Raw genomic sequence first — 19,730 nt, forward strand, 5'->3', positions numbered from 1 at the left:
GGGTCTAGGACAAACGGTGCGGGACTAGTTACGCGCCAAACTTTCATACGGAAGAAGAATAAAAACTAGAGAGGTACATTTCCTGAAGAAAATGTGAGTGGTGCTTGCCGTGGCAAAACTCAGGCCCAAATCTGATTGGCTGTTGTTGCCCCGCCCCTTTTTTCCTAATTGTGAACCACAGTCACTCAGTGACTAACATACCAAAGTTTGGGAATGCTGTCATTTAATGTGTAAAAATGGCAGCATTTCTATTTTTTTCTATTGAAAATCAATGAATGAAATTTGATTGGTTGTTGGTGGCTCCGCCCACTTTTTCTAAACTTGAAGTGGAAACCCCCAGCGACCACATTTGTGATATTCAAGGTCCCTGACATCAATACTGAGAGAATGGCAGCCTTCTTAATTTTTCCCATTAAAACCAATCAAAGAAATCTGATTGGTTGGTTTTGGCTCCACCCACTTTTCTTAATTTTAATCCCAGTCCCCCAGTGACCAACTGTGCCAACTTTGAGGAGGCTGCCATTAACCGTCTAAGAGCGGCAGCAGTTTAAAATTTTCCTATTTAATTGAATGGCTGAAATTTGATTGGCTGTTATAGACTCCGCCCACTTTTTGTAAATTTTGGCTGCAGTCACCCAGTGACCCACGGTGCCAAGTTTGGGAGCTCTGGCTTTATTACTGTGAGAATTACAGCTGTTTACATTTTCTCATTGAAGTCAATAGGGAAAATCTGATTGGTTGTTTGCGGCTCCGCTCACTTTTTTGGGTCCCCAAAATAGGACAGAAAAGTCACAACACCCCATTCCCGAATAAGCTGAACGGTTTGACACCTCATTCATGGGTCTGCGACAAACTAATTATTCGATAAATTCCCCATTATAAGTCAATGGGGCAAATTTGGGGACCTCTCCTGCCCCGGGGGTAAAACTTATACCCTCGTGTGGGGTATCATCTGACACAGGTCGCAAACCTCTTCAAATGTGGTAAATTTAACGTTTCCACAAGATTCCCTCTCTGCGCTAGAATCCGTCAAAAGTTGGCCTCAATGTTAATCTATGGGACTTTTCGGGGTGGTTAATTGCCCCCGCAAGGGGCAATTAACCACCCACCCCTTAGAAAAGTCATACCACCCCATTCCCGATTAAGCCGCACGATTTGACACCTCATTCATGGGTCTAGGACAAACGGTGCGGGACTAGTTACGCGCCAAACTTTCATACGGAAGAAGAATAAAAATAAGTTTGCAAGATAACAGTAGTGATGCTTTGCTTCGCAAGCACCACTAAAAATAAGTTTGCAAGATAACAGTAGTGATGCTTTGCTTCGCAAGCACCACTAATAAGTTTGCAAGATAACAGTAGTGATGCTTTGCTTCGCAAGCACCACTAATAAGTTTGCAAGATAACAGTAGTGATGCTTTGCTTCGCAAGCACCACTAAAAATATAGCTGCTAAGGTGATTTGACATCTATAGGTACTTATTAATACTTCTTTGTGTCATCTAAGTCAACATCTAAGTGAATTCAAAGCCACTTTATGTTTTGACAAGGTATGCACATTGCAATGGAAGGTGCCAACATTTTAGGCAGTTCCCAGTAAAAAATGTTAAAATAAGTTTTTTTTTTTCTGGGCTGGTGCTCCTGTCGATAGAAAATTGCACTGGCATGTGGAAAAAAATATCTAATCACTGTGCCAGAATTTCATGTAACTTTTTCCCGGCATCCCTAGTGCTGATTCTGTTTTACTCAAGTGCAGCAAAGTAATGCACAAAAGCCAAAGCCCAGGCGCTGATGTCTGCAAAGTTAGTAAATGGCGGCTCAGCTCTTAGATATTTTTTCAATGTGCTGGTGCAGTTTTCTCAGAAAAGTAGCGCTGGCCTGAGGAAAAACTTTGTGATCTGTTTCCCTGGTGAGTGCTAATAAATTCATGATAATTAAGGTGACAGTCCTGCATGCTTTACGGGAGATTAAGGCAGCAGTTAAGCAGGTTTTATGTAGAACAAAAGGCTGAACTCAAGGGACATGTGTGCTTTTTCAACCAATGTTACTATGAGGCTAAAGAACACAATGGGGCAAATTCAAGGGTGAATTTTCGCCAGCGAACTGTCTGCCACACTTTGTGCCAGTTTGACAGGTGCAAATTTGTTACCAGTACGCTAATTCCCTGAAATGAAAATTTGCGTCTAAGCAGCCGAGCGCTGGCGAAGTTTCGTTAGTACTTTTATTCTTAGGTCAATTTGAATAGGGCGGGTACATATAGTTCGTATATGTCTTTATTAGAGAAGTTGGTGCAAATGCTTGAAGTGGTCACTTATTATTACAAATGTTCACGGAAGCAAATTAAAGACAAAAGAGATCCTCTAATGCCCTAGACATGAGCCCACCCTAAAACAAATGTGGCATACCCAACAAATGGTTGGAAAAAAAATGTCCTACTAGTTAGGACTTTTGAAGGCAATCCAGCTCTAAAAAAATTTAAAAAAACACCAGCGTTCTTTTACAGCTTTTATGACTTTCCAGCATACAGGATATGATGTCACTGAAATAAGATTGGGTAGGATGTAGCTTCATTTTATCAGTTTACCTGGACTAAGGGGGTGAAAGCAGTAACATTCTGTAAAATTCGCACTTTAGTGAATTTGTGGAGTGACACTGTTTTTCTGTAGAAGTCTTGGTGGAAGACTTTCAACTTTTTAATATGTGTAGCCTAGCACAGTATACTATACCTGATATTACAAAGGACAGCCATTTCTGCTCTCCGGGGTGTTTCCTCTATGCCTGTTTTATTTGCCTTTTATGACAGATCTCTTTGTTTGATGGTGGCTTAGCAAGATACCGTAAGAGGCTGGTATATTCAAAGAAATGGAACCAAGAGACAATAAGTCTGTTTTAAGGCAATAATTTCTTATTACTAACGGAAACCTTTTGTTTCCATGCTTTCAATTAGGATTGTATTTGTACAGTATTTTCTGTCTGCTCCTTAATTGCACGATGCTGTTTGTCAGTCAGTCTCAAGTATAGCACTTTCTTCAGTGCTTTGGCTGGGAATGCTCTCTTTCAAGTATCTTACAAATATTGCATGTTCTGCACAGGTCATGTCTTATTGTTTGGCTTAATGTATATATTTTTCCTTTTTCTCTTTTCAAAGCGCTGATTGAAGCGGAAGATATTGACCTGCACCTAAGTACGCTAAGAAACCATATAAAGTTACTAGAAGAGACTGACTTTCCCCAGATCTACATTTTAATGCCTCCTTTGCTTCACACCATCTGTTTGATCTGGACCCACTCCAAATGTTACAACATCCCAGCTCAGATTATTGTACTTCTGCAGGAGTTCTGCAATCTGCTAATAGAACAGGTGCAGTATACTGTATTTATTTGCATCATACAGCACACTTTTACTTATTTATTACTTTGAATTTATGTAGCATCAATATATTTACAAAGATTTTTTATGATCATATCCATAATACTGTGAACTTGTAATTTCCCTTTTTGATAGTACCAGTTCAATTTTTATAATTACGATTATTGTTAGGTGCGATCCAATTTTAAGAGAAGTAGATCTATATAAATGTATATACACCCAAGTCCAAAGGTGCACTCCATAAACATAAGCAAAACCTGGGTGCTCGGCAGTGAAGGTAAGTATAGTTGTGCAGAATAGCGGCACTCACAGGGTAATTTTTTGATGCAAATAAAAGTTTTTTATTGAACTCAAATATATATATACATATATAACATGGAAGGAAATCCAGCACTCACAGGATTAGTGAAAAATTATCAAAAAATTTTGTTAATGAGATTGATGTTTTGGTTTACATCATAGACCTTTATCAAGAGAGAGAGAGAAAGAAAAAGAGATAGAGGACAATATACCCCTACTACAATGTATACATTTATTAGAATGCATAAATTTCTGCTTCTTCGGTTTTTAAATTTCCCGGGCAGACACATGCGCAGTAGAGTGAAATAGCCGTCTTTTTCTTTTAAGTTCGGCTTTTCGCTCTACTGCTCATGCGCAGCTGTGAGAAGACCTGAAGAAGCTTGAAGAGGATCGCTTTGTGGTGCTAACTAGAAGAACCCCGGGCTGGTGCAGTTTTCTGCTGATAGAAGCACCGGCCCAGGGTGTCAGGTAAGTAAAAGTAGTCACTTGTGAGTGCCTAACTTTTGGCGCCCCCAAGTAGAAAATGGTTTTCCTTCTCCTTTAAGTGTAAAACCACTAATACAAAACTTCAGCAGATTGTTGAGGTCCTATATTCAATGGCAGCTGCGCTAATCCTATAGGACTGTTTTAAATCAATTCGGTCTTTTAGAGGTCTTTGGATTTAGGAATTGTCCGAAAAACAGGTTTTCGAGGTATTTGTATTTTTTAGTGCATTACTTTCCATTTGTTCTTTATTTATTCAAAGCTTTTAATACATTCCATGACATTCAGAGTTTTAGAGTTTGTTAGTTTAACCTCGTGAGGCAACTTCGGGCGATCCTGCCGGCAATTCGTATTCTTGCCGACGGGAAGGCAGTTCAGGGAGATTAGTTGCCCTCAGTAGAGGAGATTTTTCGCTGGGCGACTAATCTCCCCATCTGCCACCACCCTTAAGGGCAGAGACACACTTGGAGATTCGGGGTGATTTAGACCCGCAATGCCTTTCCCGCCAGCTAGAATCAAAATCACCGGCGGAATGGCACTAGGATCGCTTCGTTTTCCGAAGTTGCCTCCTGCCGGATTTAGATTCTAGCTGGCAGCTAATCTCCCGGAATCTGCACATGTATATCTGCCCTAAACTAAAATCTGACATTGATATTTGATAAATAGGGTGAAGACAAAAAGATCTACTAGTAGCAGCTACTTGTTACAGCTACAAAATAGACAATAGTGATAACTGACTTTGCTAAGACACTAAAGGGCACATTTACAAAGCTCGAGTGAAGGATTCGAATTAAAAAAACTTCGAATTTCGAAGTGTTTTTTGGGCTACTTCGACCATCGAATGGGCTAGTTCGACCTTCGACTACTACTTCGACTTCGAATCGAACGATTCGAACTAAAAATCGTTCGACTATTCGACCATTCGATAATCGAAGTACTGTCTCTTTAAGAAAAACTTCGACCCCCTAGTTCGGCAGCTAAAAGCTTCCAAACTCAATGTTAGCCTATGGGGAAGGTCCCCATAGGCTTGCCTGTGCTTTTTTGATCGAAGGATATTCCTTCGATCGTTGTATTAAAATCCTTCGAATCGTTCGATTCGAAGGATTTAATCGTTCGATTGAACGAATAATCCTTCGATCGTTCGATCGTAGGATTAGCGCTAAATCGTTCGACTTCGATATTCGAAGTCGAACGATTTTAGTTCCTAGTCGAATATCGAGGGTTAATTAACCCTCGATATTCGACCCTTAGTAAATCTGCCCCTTAATGTATTTTAACAGAGGCAATTCTCAGTATTGTCTATGGCAGGGTATTTTGTAGCCACAACACTAGCTGCTACTAGTAGCTCCAGAGCTACTAGTAGCAGCTAACTTTGTGGCTACAAAATTCCCTGCCATAGACAATTCTGAGAATTTCTGCTAAAACACGTAGGGGTTTAATTACTTGAGGTTTTTTGGACAAAAATTCGAATTCTTTTGAGAAAAACAAAACTCGAATTTTTCGAGATTTATTATACCAGAAGCTGCAAAAAGGCTGTACCTGAAAATCTGCCATCTCAAACCTGCCCCGGTCATTTATAAGTCAGTGGGAGATGTCCCTTTTACAATTTGAAGATATCAAGATCTTCACTGGGGTTTGTCTGATAATCTGAAAAATTCAGGGATTTTCGGACGATAACCGGAAAAATCTAGCAATTCAGGCATCAAATCCCAAAAATTTGTATGATTTGGATTTTCGTTCAATTTTATAGAGTTTTTTCCCAACCTGACTTTTTCAAGTTATTTTATTGATAAATAAGATAAAATCGTGGATGTGAGTTTGGTCGAACTTGGTTTAATAAAAATATGAGATAATTTAGAGTTTTAGTAAATAACCCCCATGTCTCTTAGCAAAGCCAATTATCACTATTGTCTATTTTGTAGCCGTGACAAGTAGCTGCTGCTAGTAGCTCTGTGTGTCTTTACACTAATGTATTAACTGGTGGTCACAAAGCAGAATGTTTTTGTATTATTTATTTTATGCAATGTCTAATTGTAAATTTCTTGAAATTGAATTGTATTTCGTCATTACATTGCAGGCAAAAACCTATCTTTCACCCGAAGACCTTTTTAAAGCAGAACCAGAAGAAGCTCTGGAACACATACAAGCTGCACTAAAAGTCCTTCAGAGCTTCAAGCATTCGTTCTTTACACATAGAGCTAATATGGAGACATATTACACGGACAGGACTCAGTATAAAGCTTGGGATTTTAGATCTGAAATGGTATTTGCAAAATATGACAGATTCCTTGAGCAACTGATGAAGATTGAGGTATTTATATCAACTAATTGTGCCCAATTTGATGTTTAATACTATAAATACTTATGGGGCTGTGAATTACAGATGCAATTAAGATGATATACATGTATGATTAAAGGGGGAACAAAAGCATTTCTCCCCATAGGTAAGACATATATTATGCTGAAAATAATACTTAATTGTAACCATTGTAATTATAATTATTACTATAATTATTTCTATATGACATTCAGTGACCACAAAAATTGTTTAATTGAGTAGATATTGCATGTAAAGACTGAGAATATATTATTAAAAAGGATATGTACATTTCTCATTTCTAAACAATTGCATATTGGGCTTCCTCTGTGAGATGCAGCGCTTGCTATTTTCCATAAAACACCATAAAGACAGGGGTTAGTACAAACTTGGCTATTTGCCATAGAATTCTATAAAACTGCCCTTCTGCAAGTGAATGCCATAAAACTTGGACTTATGATATATAAATCCATCAGTCCTGGGCTCTTGCAGCATCATTCCCAGAAGTACATCCCACTGTTGCAGTCCTCAATAAAGCTGGGCCTTTTGTTCTAGAATTCTGCTCTGGCTGTAAGATTCCAGCATATGTGAAATGTGACAATGTGAACAATGCAAAGCACCTTGGTCATTCATGTGTGTTCACTCACAATTACAGTTAGGTCCATAAATATTTGGACAGAGTTTTTAATTTTGGTTCTGTACATTACCACAATGAATTTTAAATGAAACAACTCAGATGCAGTTGAACTGCAGACTTTCAGCTTACTGTATATTTATTATGAAATCTGGGCACTATTCAATATGGCCCCAATCTGGGTTATTTAGACAAATATGTGTTGATTTTTCTTACTTACGATTTATTAAAGATAAGACAAATATGTTATGCATATAAAAGTCAATACAAATGATGGCAAAGGCTAACCCGGAAGTATCAGAGGGAAGAAATGAAAGGAGAGAAAGGGAACATGGAATATCTAAATTACATATGCACATTAAAATGCCCAAAACTCACTAGTCCTGTATCTCACTGATAAGTTATAATGGAGGGCCATATCTACCTTTGGACCAACATTTGTTTTTGAGATTAGCCGGTAGAATTTACTAGAGAAACTTAAGGGTTTCAGAATCATAATCCCATCTGATCCACTGCACAAATCCCTCCCTATTTGCCTTATATAAAAAAATTAATTACAACTGCCATCCCTGGACCGACTTCTTATCACCTCTCTATTGAAAAGGTATTTTCACTGCCGCACTCCTGATTGTGTGTATGGGTGTTTTTGCTTTTTTATATGACTGTGTACAGATAGAACAAATTGCATACAAACATTTAACCAAGTTGTTCACAATTTAACACTGTTTTACTTGAATTAGTTAATTTCCACTCCTTTGTCCATCTAATCTAATGTGAACTTTATTTATACAGAAACATAAACTATTCATTTTAATTATGTTCTGTTTTCTCTTAGAATATCTTTGTAACAATGCTTGAATTTCAAAAATTAGAAAAACTGGAATTTGGTGGAAAAAAAGGGAAAGCCTTAAACGAGCAGATATTTCATCTTATTGAAGAATTCCAGGATAATAGCAAAATTTTTAAAGAGAGTACATTTGATCCGACGGATTGGAACAATACGGTATTACTTTTTTTGCCTACAGTTGGCAGTATGTATGTATCTTTATTTATAAACCGCTGTGAGGATATGCAGCGCTGTACAATCTTATAATGTATAAAAGTGCACACTGGGAGGACAAGTGACATAATACATACAATTAATATATATACTACTGTGTCTCTTACCACGTGGCACTTAATCTATACACAGAGATTAAGTGCCATGTGGTAAGAGACACAGTAGGAAGGCGGTCTCTGCCCCGTAGAGAAGTCCCGAAGATATCCTGATCTTCGTTGGGTTTTGTGCAATAATCCGAAGACTTTGTGGTTTTCGGGAAAAAATCCAAAAAATTTGAGTTTTTGGGTGGGAAATCCAAAAAATGTTTAAGATTTTTCAAGATTTTTCGTGGTATGAGAGACAGTAGGAAGGAGGTCTCTGCCCTGTAGAGCTTACAGCCTAGGTACAGAATACTCTAGTGTTCAGGCATTCTCTTTTAATTCCTACTGATAACTAGCCAGTGTAAACAGAAGATTCAATCAAAAGAACCAAAATATGACATTTAGGGGCAGATTTATTAAGGGTCGAATTTCGAGTTTATGGGAGTTATTTTAAACTCCCATGAACTCGAAATTCGACCAATTGCAATTTATTATAAAAATTCACTCGGGTGAATAGGATCGACTAGCAAATTCAAATCGAATTGAATTAGATTCAATGTCAGGATAGCTGCAAACAATTCCAAATTGATCCAGGGACTTTCTGTATAGGCTAAAACAGCAATTCAGCAGGTTTAAACTGGCAAATATTTGAATTCGAATTCTTAAAGGGCCAGTGCATGATACATTTTGAAAATCTAATTTGAATTTTAAAAAAAACTTGAATCAAATTTTAACAATTCACTAGTCGAATTTGACAGTTTTGGCCATAAAAAAGCTCGAAAATTTGATTTTGAAAATATAAATTTTCAATTCGACCCTTGATAAATCTGCCCCTTAAAGCATAACTGGTAGAGATTAAGGGATTATTTATTAAAGTCTGAATGCCAAAAAAACAAGTTTTTTGACTATAAATTTTTTAGTGGAAACAGAAAATCACATTTTTCGCGATTATACCCCGAGGATGGAAAAAGTCTAAATCTGAAAATCCAGCATCTCAGACCTGCTGAGGTTGTATATAAGTCAATGGGAGAAGTCCCGAAGATATCCTGATCTGTGCTGGGTTTTGTGCAATAATCCGAAGATTTTGTGGTTTTTGGAAAAAATTCCAGTTTTTGGGCGGGAAATCCAAAAAAATTGTAAGATTTTTTGAGTTTTTTTTCCCGCACAGAAAATTGTCGGGAAAGGGTACTGATAAATAAGGGGAAATAACCCGAGTGGATTTGGTTGGGATAGATTTCAGAAAATTATGAGATATTACAGCCCCCTAAGTGTTGACAAAGCATAATTGCAGTCCACTTTTAGCATTTTCTAATTCATTTTTATTTTTAAAATCCATAATACAGGTTGAAATGTTTGGAAAGTATTTCTGTAGTTTTGTACAGGGTGAAATAAAGCACCTTAGCTCAAATAAGAGACACTTTGATATTAATATGGGGTAGCTTTTGTTTTTGGACAGGTTGAGAGTAAATTAGTTGTTGCCAAGGGAATTTTTTTTTTTAGTTGTTGCCAAGGGAATAATTAATATTCTCTTGTGCCTCACAGGACTGAGATCAACTTGTTTGCTTGCGGTATTGTGGCTGAAAAAGAATGATCTCTCTTACTAACATAGAGAAATTGCTCCAGAGCAGGAACCCATAGTAACGGATCAGGCGTTTTTTTGATTATCCTAGACTAGTGACATGGCAATTGTAGCTGTGCTTTTCCCTAAGGAAAAAAATCAAGTACCAGATCATGGCTCTTTCCTAAAATGACTTCCCACTATTATCTGAGGAATCATTGGGCTTATTGCTGATGTGAGTAATTATCAACGGAAAACCTTATTTGTCAATAAGCAGGGGATGGGGGTGAAATCTGTGTTTAGAGAGGCTATCTGTAGAAAGCTTTTCATTTGAGAACAAATAATTATACCTTATTAAGGTAAGGCTTAGCCTCCCTAAATCATCATTATTCTCCACCTATGGCAACAAGTACTTGTAGATGTGATTTAGGCGCACAACAGAAACATACCCCACCATAATTTATACTGTCATTTATGAGATAGACCAAGATAAGTGTAATTACCTTCTTTGTACTATACCAGATTAAGTATTTTGTGAATATGATTTTACCCAGCAAAAAAAAACTGGTTGCACAATGCTACAAATGCTGATTTATTCTTTTGTTAATATTTCTCCCCCTATTGTCTGTTGTGGAACAAAAACCATTTTCCTTATATTTGTATGGGGGAGGCTACAATTTTGTATAAGCTAGGCTAAAATTTTTTGATTGTGCTTAACATAAAGGTGTCACTCAAGTGCCCAAGCAAAGTACCTCTGGCCCACTACCAGTCAGTCAAGGAAATAAGCAGGGTTCAGGCAAACACTTTTTTGTGAAAAAATACATAGTGAAACTTCGAAAAGTGCTTCCATTTTAGGCAAGTTGCACTTATAAAAGGAGAAATCATTATGGACAACTACAAAACCTCGTCTGAAAATACTTGGACTAGAATACTGGGTACAGGGGACACAGGTAATAAGTAATGGGTATTAACCCAGGTACAGTAAACCCAATATCAAAAAGTGTTGAACCCATTGCAAGTGCCTGACTGAAGGTGGATAAATATAGCGATGCTTACACCACTTGTTTTATGTTTCATATATGTCTCTGGGGCAGATTTATCAAGGGTCTAATTCAAATTAGAATTTTCAAATTTAGTTATGGTCAAAACTGTCCAGTTATTCAAATTTGAATTTGAGAGTTTTTTTTAAAAAAAAAAATTTAATTTGTTTTTTAAGATTTATCATTCTCTGGCCCTTTAAGAACTCGAATTCGACCATTCGCCACCTAAAACCTGCCGAATTGGGAGGGATCAATTTGGGGTTGTTTGCAGCCTTCCTGACTTTCAAATATTTTTCGGAGCAAAAAGTCGAAACAAATTTTTTAAATTCAAATCGAATTCTGGGTTGATTTAATTCTTCCGAGTTTAAAAATTTGATTTTTTAAATAAATTTCGATTGGTTGAATTTCGAATTTCACATGAATTTCACATGAATTTGAAATTCGACCTTTGATAAATGTGCCTCCCAATGTAATGATATCACTACCTCATTATGATCATGTTTGATACTGATATGATGCACTATACTTCTATATAGATACTGTTATCCTTTATTTAAATTTTCTGTTATAAACATAAATAATCGAATAATAATATCGAAAAAACTATATATATATATATATATATATATATATACATATATATATATATATATATATATATATATATGTATATATATATATATATATATATATGTATATATATATATATATATATATATATATATATATATATATATATATATATATTTCATCCTAAATATATGCACATGCCAAATGCACTATTTTTGCTCAAAGGGAAAATATTGAACTAGGTTACAATAAATCTGTCCCTAGAGGGGGCTACTGTCAAGAAGCTCAATTTGACCCATGATATTGCACTTAGTGGTAAATTTATCAAAGAGTGAAGTTCCGCCACTAGAGTGAAATTCCGCAGCTCTCAATTCATTTCTATGGGATTTTGAAAGGCGTATTTATCAATGGGTGAAAGTGGAAGTTCACCCTTTGATAAATACGCCTATAAAAATCCGATAGAAATGAATGGAGAGTTGTGGAATTTCACTCTAGTGGAGGAACTTCACTATTAACTTCACTCTTTGATAAATATACCCCTTAGACTTTTAGATGAGCTTTTAATACTTACACTGTATTTTAATCTATTTGTAAAAATGTTAAATATGTCTTTGCAGGAGTTTGAAAAAGACTATAGTGATTTTAAAGCCAAATTACTTGACTGTGAAACACGGCTTGCATCCCTGCTTTCTGAGGCATTTAATGATTGTTCTGGGTTGGAATCTGCATTCAAGGTACAGTTTCAAAATCACTAGTAACAGAAACTTTAGCGAATCGATTTACAGTAGGATGACAAAATAAACTGATGGTGAATATGCTGCATGGCTCTTTGGTATTTTGTATTTTGAGAGTAAACCAAACTCTAGTTTTTCTATTAAAATTCCTTTATTAAAGGAACAGTAACACCAAAAAAATATGTGTTTTAAAGGAATGGCAATATAATGTACTGTTGCCCTTCACTGTTAATGGTGTTTGCTATAGAAACACTACTATGGTTTATATAAACAAGCTGCTGTGTAGCCATGGGGGCAGCCATTCGAGCATATGATATACAGTAGATAACAGATACGTATACTACAGCGCTTATCTGTTATCAGCTGTGTATCATGTGCCTTTTCTACTTTTTCAACTTTGAATGGCTGCCCCATGTCTACACAGCAGCTTGTTTATATAAACTATAGTAGTCTTTCTAAAGCAAATACACCAGTTTTACCAGTGCAGGGCAACAGTGCATCATATTTTCATTACTTTAAAACACTTTCATATTTTATTGTTGCCAATCTGGGCAGCATGTAGAGTTGTTAAGGGCATTTATTTTGAGATGGAAATTCTGTCAATTGACTTTATATATGAAATGATGCAGCATGGGAAGATGCTTAGACAAACATGAACCAGACTAACCCTCCTATTTCGTTGCACTATTCTTGTAATCCACCTAATATGTTTGTGTGTTTTGTTTCCACTACTCACTATAAAGTTTCTAGTTCCTGAATTAAAACACAACACTTATATAGTGTGAACACTGACAAGTACTAACCTTCTTTATCCTTGTTCTTTCTCTAGTTGTCCCCTCCATTATAATCCATACACCAACCTTTGTGCTTTGGAGAACTAATAATGTATATTATTGTTGTTCTAGTTTTCATTGATAAAATGGTATTTGTTCATATGGGAAGGAATTATACTACTGAAACACTTGCCTATGTCCTGTGTCCCTTTCTCAGTTGCTGGCAATCTGTGGTCCTTTTTTGGAAAGAAGTGTGATTTTAGACATATTTAGCCCAAACTATTTCACTCTACTCCAAATGTATGACAAGGAGCTGGACAGGTGCAAAACACTGTATGATGCACACGTGAAACAGGTATGTGCAGTTGTCTAGAAAATAATATAGAAGGAAATATAATTTTGAAGACACTGAAAAATGATTTTTTTTTTTCTTTTATCTGTTTATTAGTTGGAAAATGATGATGTCCATATAAATATGCCTGCAGTCGCCGGCATCTTGAAATTCACTAGGGAGATCAAAGACCGGATACAGATATCATGGTCAAATTTCCGCTTTATTCATCATCCGTAAGTTTAAATCATTGTATATTCTTAGAGTACTAACCAGACCTTCATTGTAAGTCGTATTTGTTTATTTACTTACAGTATATGGTACTATGAAATATGCAATCTATATGTGTTATTGACTCACTTTCAGTTATAAGTTACAGTGGATTTTCTACAGGTACATACCCTTGTGTGTTCTCTTGTGTGAGCATTATACTGGATGCTATCATGTAGGACTTATGCAAAACTGTAAAGGAAAGTGGAAAGCGCAAAAATGGACACACAATTGTGTGTGTTTTGTTGAATTATACATCTTGCAGCATGTGCCATGTGTGAACCTGCTTTAATGAAGCTGCAAAGCATAGGGCCCATGTATGCAAGGGAACCTAAAATTTAGCACCAGCCTTGAGCTGCCAATAATTTTATGATAACCTTATTAAGTCGCACATGCAATTGTCTTACGTCCAGTGAATCAAACTCAACCCCCCATATTGTATGTAATAAAACAGTAGTTTTCCCAGGTGCAGCAACTCATAGCAACCAATAAGATGTTTACTATTAACCAAGCAACTAGGAAATGCTCCCTGTTGATTCCTATAAGCTATAAGTACAGTAGTCACACCAAGTGACACCATTTGTACACAAATTTAGTAGCAAATGATATTTACTGCATTAATATCTTGCCAAGACTATACAACTGTACAGACAAAGACATACAGTATATTGTATATATTGTTCAACTTTACCATTTGTCTACATATGTCTGTCATTGTATATTACATCTCTGTGTATTATGGACAATATTTTATATCAGAGTGCATTATCCACCCATATTCTCATAAAAGTGACTTCATTACTGGAGGAATGTCATGAAAATTCTAACAGCCTAGCCTAGCTTTCTATGTTTATGTTTAATCACTTCATTCAGGAGCATGGAAAGTCCTCTAGCGTCATCAGTTTATCAGAAATATATGGAGATGCTGACATTATTAGACCAGTATGAAGACTCTGCCTATGACAAATGGACATCTAAAGTGGATGAAGAATGCGAGTTTAATCTGGATCGACCACTCATCATACGGAATCCTGAAGATGGATTACTGAGTGTGAATTTTGACCCAAAGGTATTTTACAGGGCTGTTTAGGTGTTAATGAAGGATAAAATTATTGATCATGTTTTTTCCAACGGATGTATTTGTGAAAGACAAATAACAGTGTTCTCGTTGTTTTTCAGCTCATTGCTGTATTGCGAGAAGTGAGATATCTGCAAAAACAAAGTCAAACAGACATCCCCAGTGCTGCTTTAGCATTATTTGAAAAGAGGGAGATGTTGCATAAGGTGTGATATTAATTTGATTTGTTAATCTAGAACTCTAATATTATGTTTGTTATAATCATCTGTCCATAATAACTGTGTTTAAAAGACTTAATGATTCTGTAAAAGTACAATACTGCAAGAAAGTGGTATTAGTAAAAAGAAGACCTAATGAAGTCTCAGAAGGAAGATTGGGACAAATATTAAAATGGATCTAAAGTCAGAAACAAAGTGACTTTATTTGGCTACTATTTTAAAATACAATAGATCATTATTTTCTGTATGTTTAAAAGAGAGCTACTCCAATGCTTTTTTGCTAGGGGTCAGTAATACCCTTATAAATAACGTGGCAGCCGATTGTATATGAGCAGGCATTTTATCCGAAAAGCTTCAACCCTTCAAACCTAAAGCCCTTAGGGAAAAGCACAACTCTAACCCTATACTTTTTCTGAAATCTATGTACATGAAACCCTTTTAAACCAACAACTATGGTGAACACCTGTGAGAAAGGAATTCTCATTGGCTGTAATGTGCATGTACCTCTGGTCTGGTCCTGTAATACCTAGGTATAGGGTGTATATATTTAACCCAGTTATTTTTCTTCAGTATAACAGCCTGACCTATACTTAACTTATTTGAACAAAAGAAGTAAATTTAGGAAGAATATCACTATGGCCCTTTGTGCTAGAACAGAGATGTACAGTGGCAAAAAGCACTGAAATTAACTGCTAGAATGGGATGTCCCTGTGTACATTGTTATACACATGTTAAACTTGTATACGGAGTGCTTATTGTTGAAGAAAAAACTCTCAATCTATACATGTTGCTGATACACCAAGGAAAACAATGATTATATAGTGAATGAGCACAGTTTATTTTATCATGCACATGGCAGTCAATTCAATTTTAGGGGAATAGAAAGATGTGCTAAAAGTTTTACTAGCAGATGCCTCAAATGTAGTTAAATATATAACTTGAGCCCAAGATGCCAGGAACCCAGAGCCACATTCCTTTACATAACATGGCTATGCCCGAACATTTAACACTATAGGTTACTACCCCTGTTACAGTAATTCAATAAGTTTTTTTTTTGTATTGACAGTATATAGCAAGCCTAGACCAACTTGTTTTTTGGTACAACAAAGTAAAACGAACTGTTCTGGAAGTAGAATACCCACTAATTAAAGAAGACCTGAAGAACATTGATGAACAGCTCAGAGATGCAGAGGAACACTACACTTGGAAGGAGGATAGCTGCTGGGACTATATTGTTAAGGTGAAATCAGTAGTGCAGGACCTGGAAAAAAGAATCCAAACATCGAAGGACAACATTTTGGCAATGCAGCAGATCATGAAGGTCTGGGCAGAGCAGTGGCTGTTCTCAAGAAAGGACAATAAGAAGGAGACACTGATAAATCTGGATGAAAAAAGTGAAAGAATGAATAAAACATATCAAATAATTCAAGAAGATGGTGTTAAAATCCAGAGTCTTGCCATGGTAAAGTCCTTGTTGTGTATGTGTTTAAACAATATTCAATTCATACCCTCCACTCACAGGGTGATGTAAATGAGTGGCCAATGCAACTGGTGCCAATTTAGGTGACACTTGGGTGTTATATTAACCCAAAAGTTAATATAGTCACAAAGTCCATTCCTCGGTTATAATTGTATGAACATAGTTCGCAAAATAAAAATGTGGAGAGGAAAATTGTGTTCAAAATGGAGCCTATTGAACCAAATCATTATCCACTGATTTATGTATCTATGTGACTTTTTGATATGCTTAAGATTCATTTACCACTACATCACATTGCTTGTCTACTTGGATTAATAAGACTGAACCATTTATTTTACTTATAGGAAAACACGGAACTTCTCAAAGCCATCCCTGGTTCAGACTCCTGGAAAATGTACGTGGAGTATATAGATGCCATTGTAACTGATGGCTTATACAGCACAATTCTGCATTCCTTGACTTTCTTTATGGAGAACACTGATGTAAGGCTAAAGCTGGCTCCATTGTTTGAGGCACAAATGATTCTTGCCTCTACAGAAATTATATTCAAGCCCTCATTACAGAAGGAGGATGGGGATGGCTTGTATGACCTTGTGGAGGAGATGCTGAGTGACATTTTTAAAATGTCAGGGCAAGTGAAAAGAATTGCAAAGCATTTTGAGGCTGACAGTTACCAGGTAAATGTTCACTCTGATAGGCGAAGCAGCTTAATATTCAGATACACTTGTTTAACATTCTGATGTCTGCTAAGGTCATAGCAATGAAAATACATGAGGAATAATATCAGAGGAAGGTTAGATCAACAAACTAATAAATTAAAGGCGCAGTTCACCTTAAGTTAACTTTCAATATGTTATAGTAACCAATGGCCAATTCTTAGCAACATTTTAATTGGTCTTAATTTTTTATTGTTTTTTAATTATTTGCCTTGTTTTCTGATTCTTTCAAGCTTTCAAAATGGGTCGATGGCCCCCAGCAGCCAAAAAAACCCCACTGCTCTGTGTTGCTATAATTTTATAGTTTTAGCTACTTTTTATTACTTATGTCAGTATTCATGCCCTCTCCTATTCATTATTCAATGTCTCATTCAAACCACTGCCTGGTTGCTGGATAACTTGTATGCTAGCAACTAGATAGCTGCTGAAATTCCCGGAGAACTGCTAAACAAAAAACTTAATAATTCAAAAACGGCAAATAATAAAACATGAAGACCAATTGGATGGTGCCTCAGAATTCCACTGTCTACATTATACTTAAAGTTAATTTAAAGGTGAACAACCCCTTTAAGGGGATTATACATTTTCATAAATGCTTGGTATTCAAAGGTTCTTTTGGTGTTGTATATGTAAAGGAAATGAGATCTTCTGAAACAAAACCTCTGAAGTAGTCTACTCTGGGAAGCTGCAGACTACACAGTTGCTGACATCTGGTGGCAGGTGATATGTAAGAAGGCAAGAACCGGGGATATCCTTATAGGTAGCATATACTAAAAAAATACTGGCAGTGTGCAATAAAATTCTATGCAATAAAAAAGTCCTATGGAACATATGATGTTTTTCAGTCTGCTGAAAAGTGCACCAAATTGCCTCCTGTGGCTCTCTTTGACTTAAATGGGAAATGCTTGAATGCATTGGGCTGAAAGGCATCATAAAAATACCCTTATATAGAAAATAAGGGTTAATAATATGTTAAAGAAACAGTAACACCAAAAAATTAAAGCGTTTTAAAGTAATTATAATGTAATGTACTGTTATCCTGCACTGGTAAAACTAGTGTGTTTGCTTCAGAAACACTACTATAGTATATAAAATAATCTGTGGGCTCATGTGCCAAATGTTAGGCACCCCCAAATGATTGTATATACTTACCTGAAACCCCTGGCCGGTGATCCTATCGGCAGAAAACTGCACCGGCCCTGGGTTATACCAGTGAGCACCATGGAGAGATCTTCTTCCTGCTTCCTCTTTCTTTGCGCATTTGCCGTAGAATGAAAAGCCGAACTTTAACTAAAAAGTCGGCTATTTCGTTCTACTGCGCATGCTTTTGCCCGGGGTAATTTGAAGAAAGAAGACGGAAGAAGATCTCTCTGTGGTGCTCGCTAGAAAAACAGGTAAGTCAATACAACATTTGGCACCCCCAAGTGCAAACAGGCTTTCCTTCTCTTAACTGCTATCTGCCATTTAGCCCTATTTTAATGGCTACCCCCACTTGTCCTTTAAAAAACTGTATTGCTAGCCAAGCCAAAGTCAAACTAAAGCAACTGGCTGAATGAGAACATTTTAACCGATATAGGGAAAAGTTGAAACTGATAAATTGATATTTATTAATTTACCAACATTCATCAAATATTATAAAATTATTTTCAGGTTAAGGCCATTTTTTACTGAAACGCAATTGCATTTAGTGATTAATAAAATCTCCATAATTACATGATTAGTGTCTGTGTGTGTTTTAACCTTACTGCTCCTATACCCCCCCCCCCCCATTATAGTTTTTCAACTGTGTACTCTTACCTGCCCTTTATTTTCTCTGGTACTGGTTTCACAATGTATTAGAGGAAGATTCCTGAAATCTCATGCAGTATCCAACAGAGTTGCAATGAGTTCACCCAACATATTCTTGGCAGTGTCTTTGATTTTAATTGCATCTTTACAATGTCAGACATATTCCACTGAAATCCAGAATCTTGTCTAAAATCTCCATAGTATTAATCTGGTTGATATACTGGTTGTTCTGTTTTACAGAATGACATGGATGATATGACTGACCTTGCTGGAATCCGACAGGAAATTATGGAACGTGTGACAAGTGTCATTATAAAGGTTACGGATTACAGGAGCACTTATGACTCATATTCTTACTTGTGGACAGATGACCGGCAGGAGTTTATGCGGCAGTTCCTGTTATATAGCCATGTGTTAACTTCTGAAGAAATTGAGGCACATGCTGACGATGGTATACCAGAGACTCCTCCTACAATTGATCATTTTAAGGAGCAGGTGAAGGAGAAGAATTTCACATTTTAAAATTCATTTTCAGAAAATAAATCCCATTAAATGGGGTATTTTCTTATCTTTTTTTAGATTGACATCTTTGAAAAACTTTATGTTCAGACAAGCTCTTCTGATGACACCAAGGTCTTTGAAAATTGGTTTAGAGTGGATATAAAGCCTTTTAAAACAAGCTTGCTTATCATCATAAAGAAGTGGAGTTGGATGTTTAAAGAACACCTTATTAGATTTGTCATTGACAGGTGATACACTTAAAGTTACATTAGTTTTTACCATACAGCCAGTTCACTATGTTATTCTATTGACTCTCATAAGTATTCTGCTCTCCATGGAACAATGAAGATAGTCAGAGAACTTGATTAATTCACTGTACTGTTTATTCTAATGAAATCTTCACTTTTGAATTATATATGGGGCAGGTTTGGG

General features: G+C 36.3%; 1 protein-coding gene across 1 annotated transcript in view; it reads left to right on the forward strand.

Moving 5' to 3' along the window:
* The window catches only part of dnah11.L (dynein axonemal heavy chain 11 L homeolog), a 156,238-nt gene that overhangs the window by 17,519 nt on the left and 118,989 nt on the right, over positions 1 to 19,730 (forward strand). Inside the window, exons 7-18 of the mRNA XM_018267365.2 lie at positions 3,147 to 3,358; positions 6,228 to 6,461; positions 7,937 to 8,104; positions 12,027 to 12,143; positions 13,134 to 13,271; positions 13,365 to 13,483; positions 14,391 to 14,586; positions 14,697 to 14,801; positions 15,880 to 16,275; positions 16,638 to 16,970; positions 19,038 to 19,292; positions 19,377 to 19,546. Coding sequence (XP_018122854.1) covers positions 3,147 to 3,358; positions 6,228 to 6,461; positions 7,937 to 8,104; positions 12,027 to 12,143; positions 13,134 to 13,271; positions 13,365 to 13,483; positions 14,391 to 14,586; positions 14,697 to 14,801; positions 15,880 to 16,275; positions 16,638 to 16,970; positions 19,038 to 19,292; positions 19,377 to 19,546 — 2,443 coding nt within the window. The remainder of the gene's footprint in view (positions 1 to 3,146; positions 3,359 to 6,227; positions 6,462 to 7,936; positions 8,105 to 12,026; positions 12,144 to 13,133; positions 13,272 to 13,364; positions 13,484 to 14,390; positions 14,587 to 14,696; positions 14,802 to 15,879; positions 16,276 to 16,637; positions 16,971 to 19,037; positions 19,293 to 19,376; positions 19,547 to 19,730) is intronic.

This window comes from Xenopus laevis, chromosome 6L (genome assembly GCF_017654675.1).
Source record: "Xenopus laevis strain J_2021 chromosome 6L, Xenopus_laevis_v10.1, whole genome shotgun sequence".
NCBI lineage: Eukaryota > Metazoa > Chordata > Amphibia > Anura > Pipidae > Xenopus > Xenopus laevis.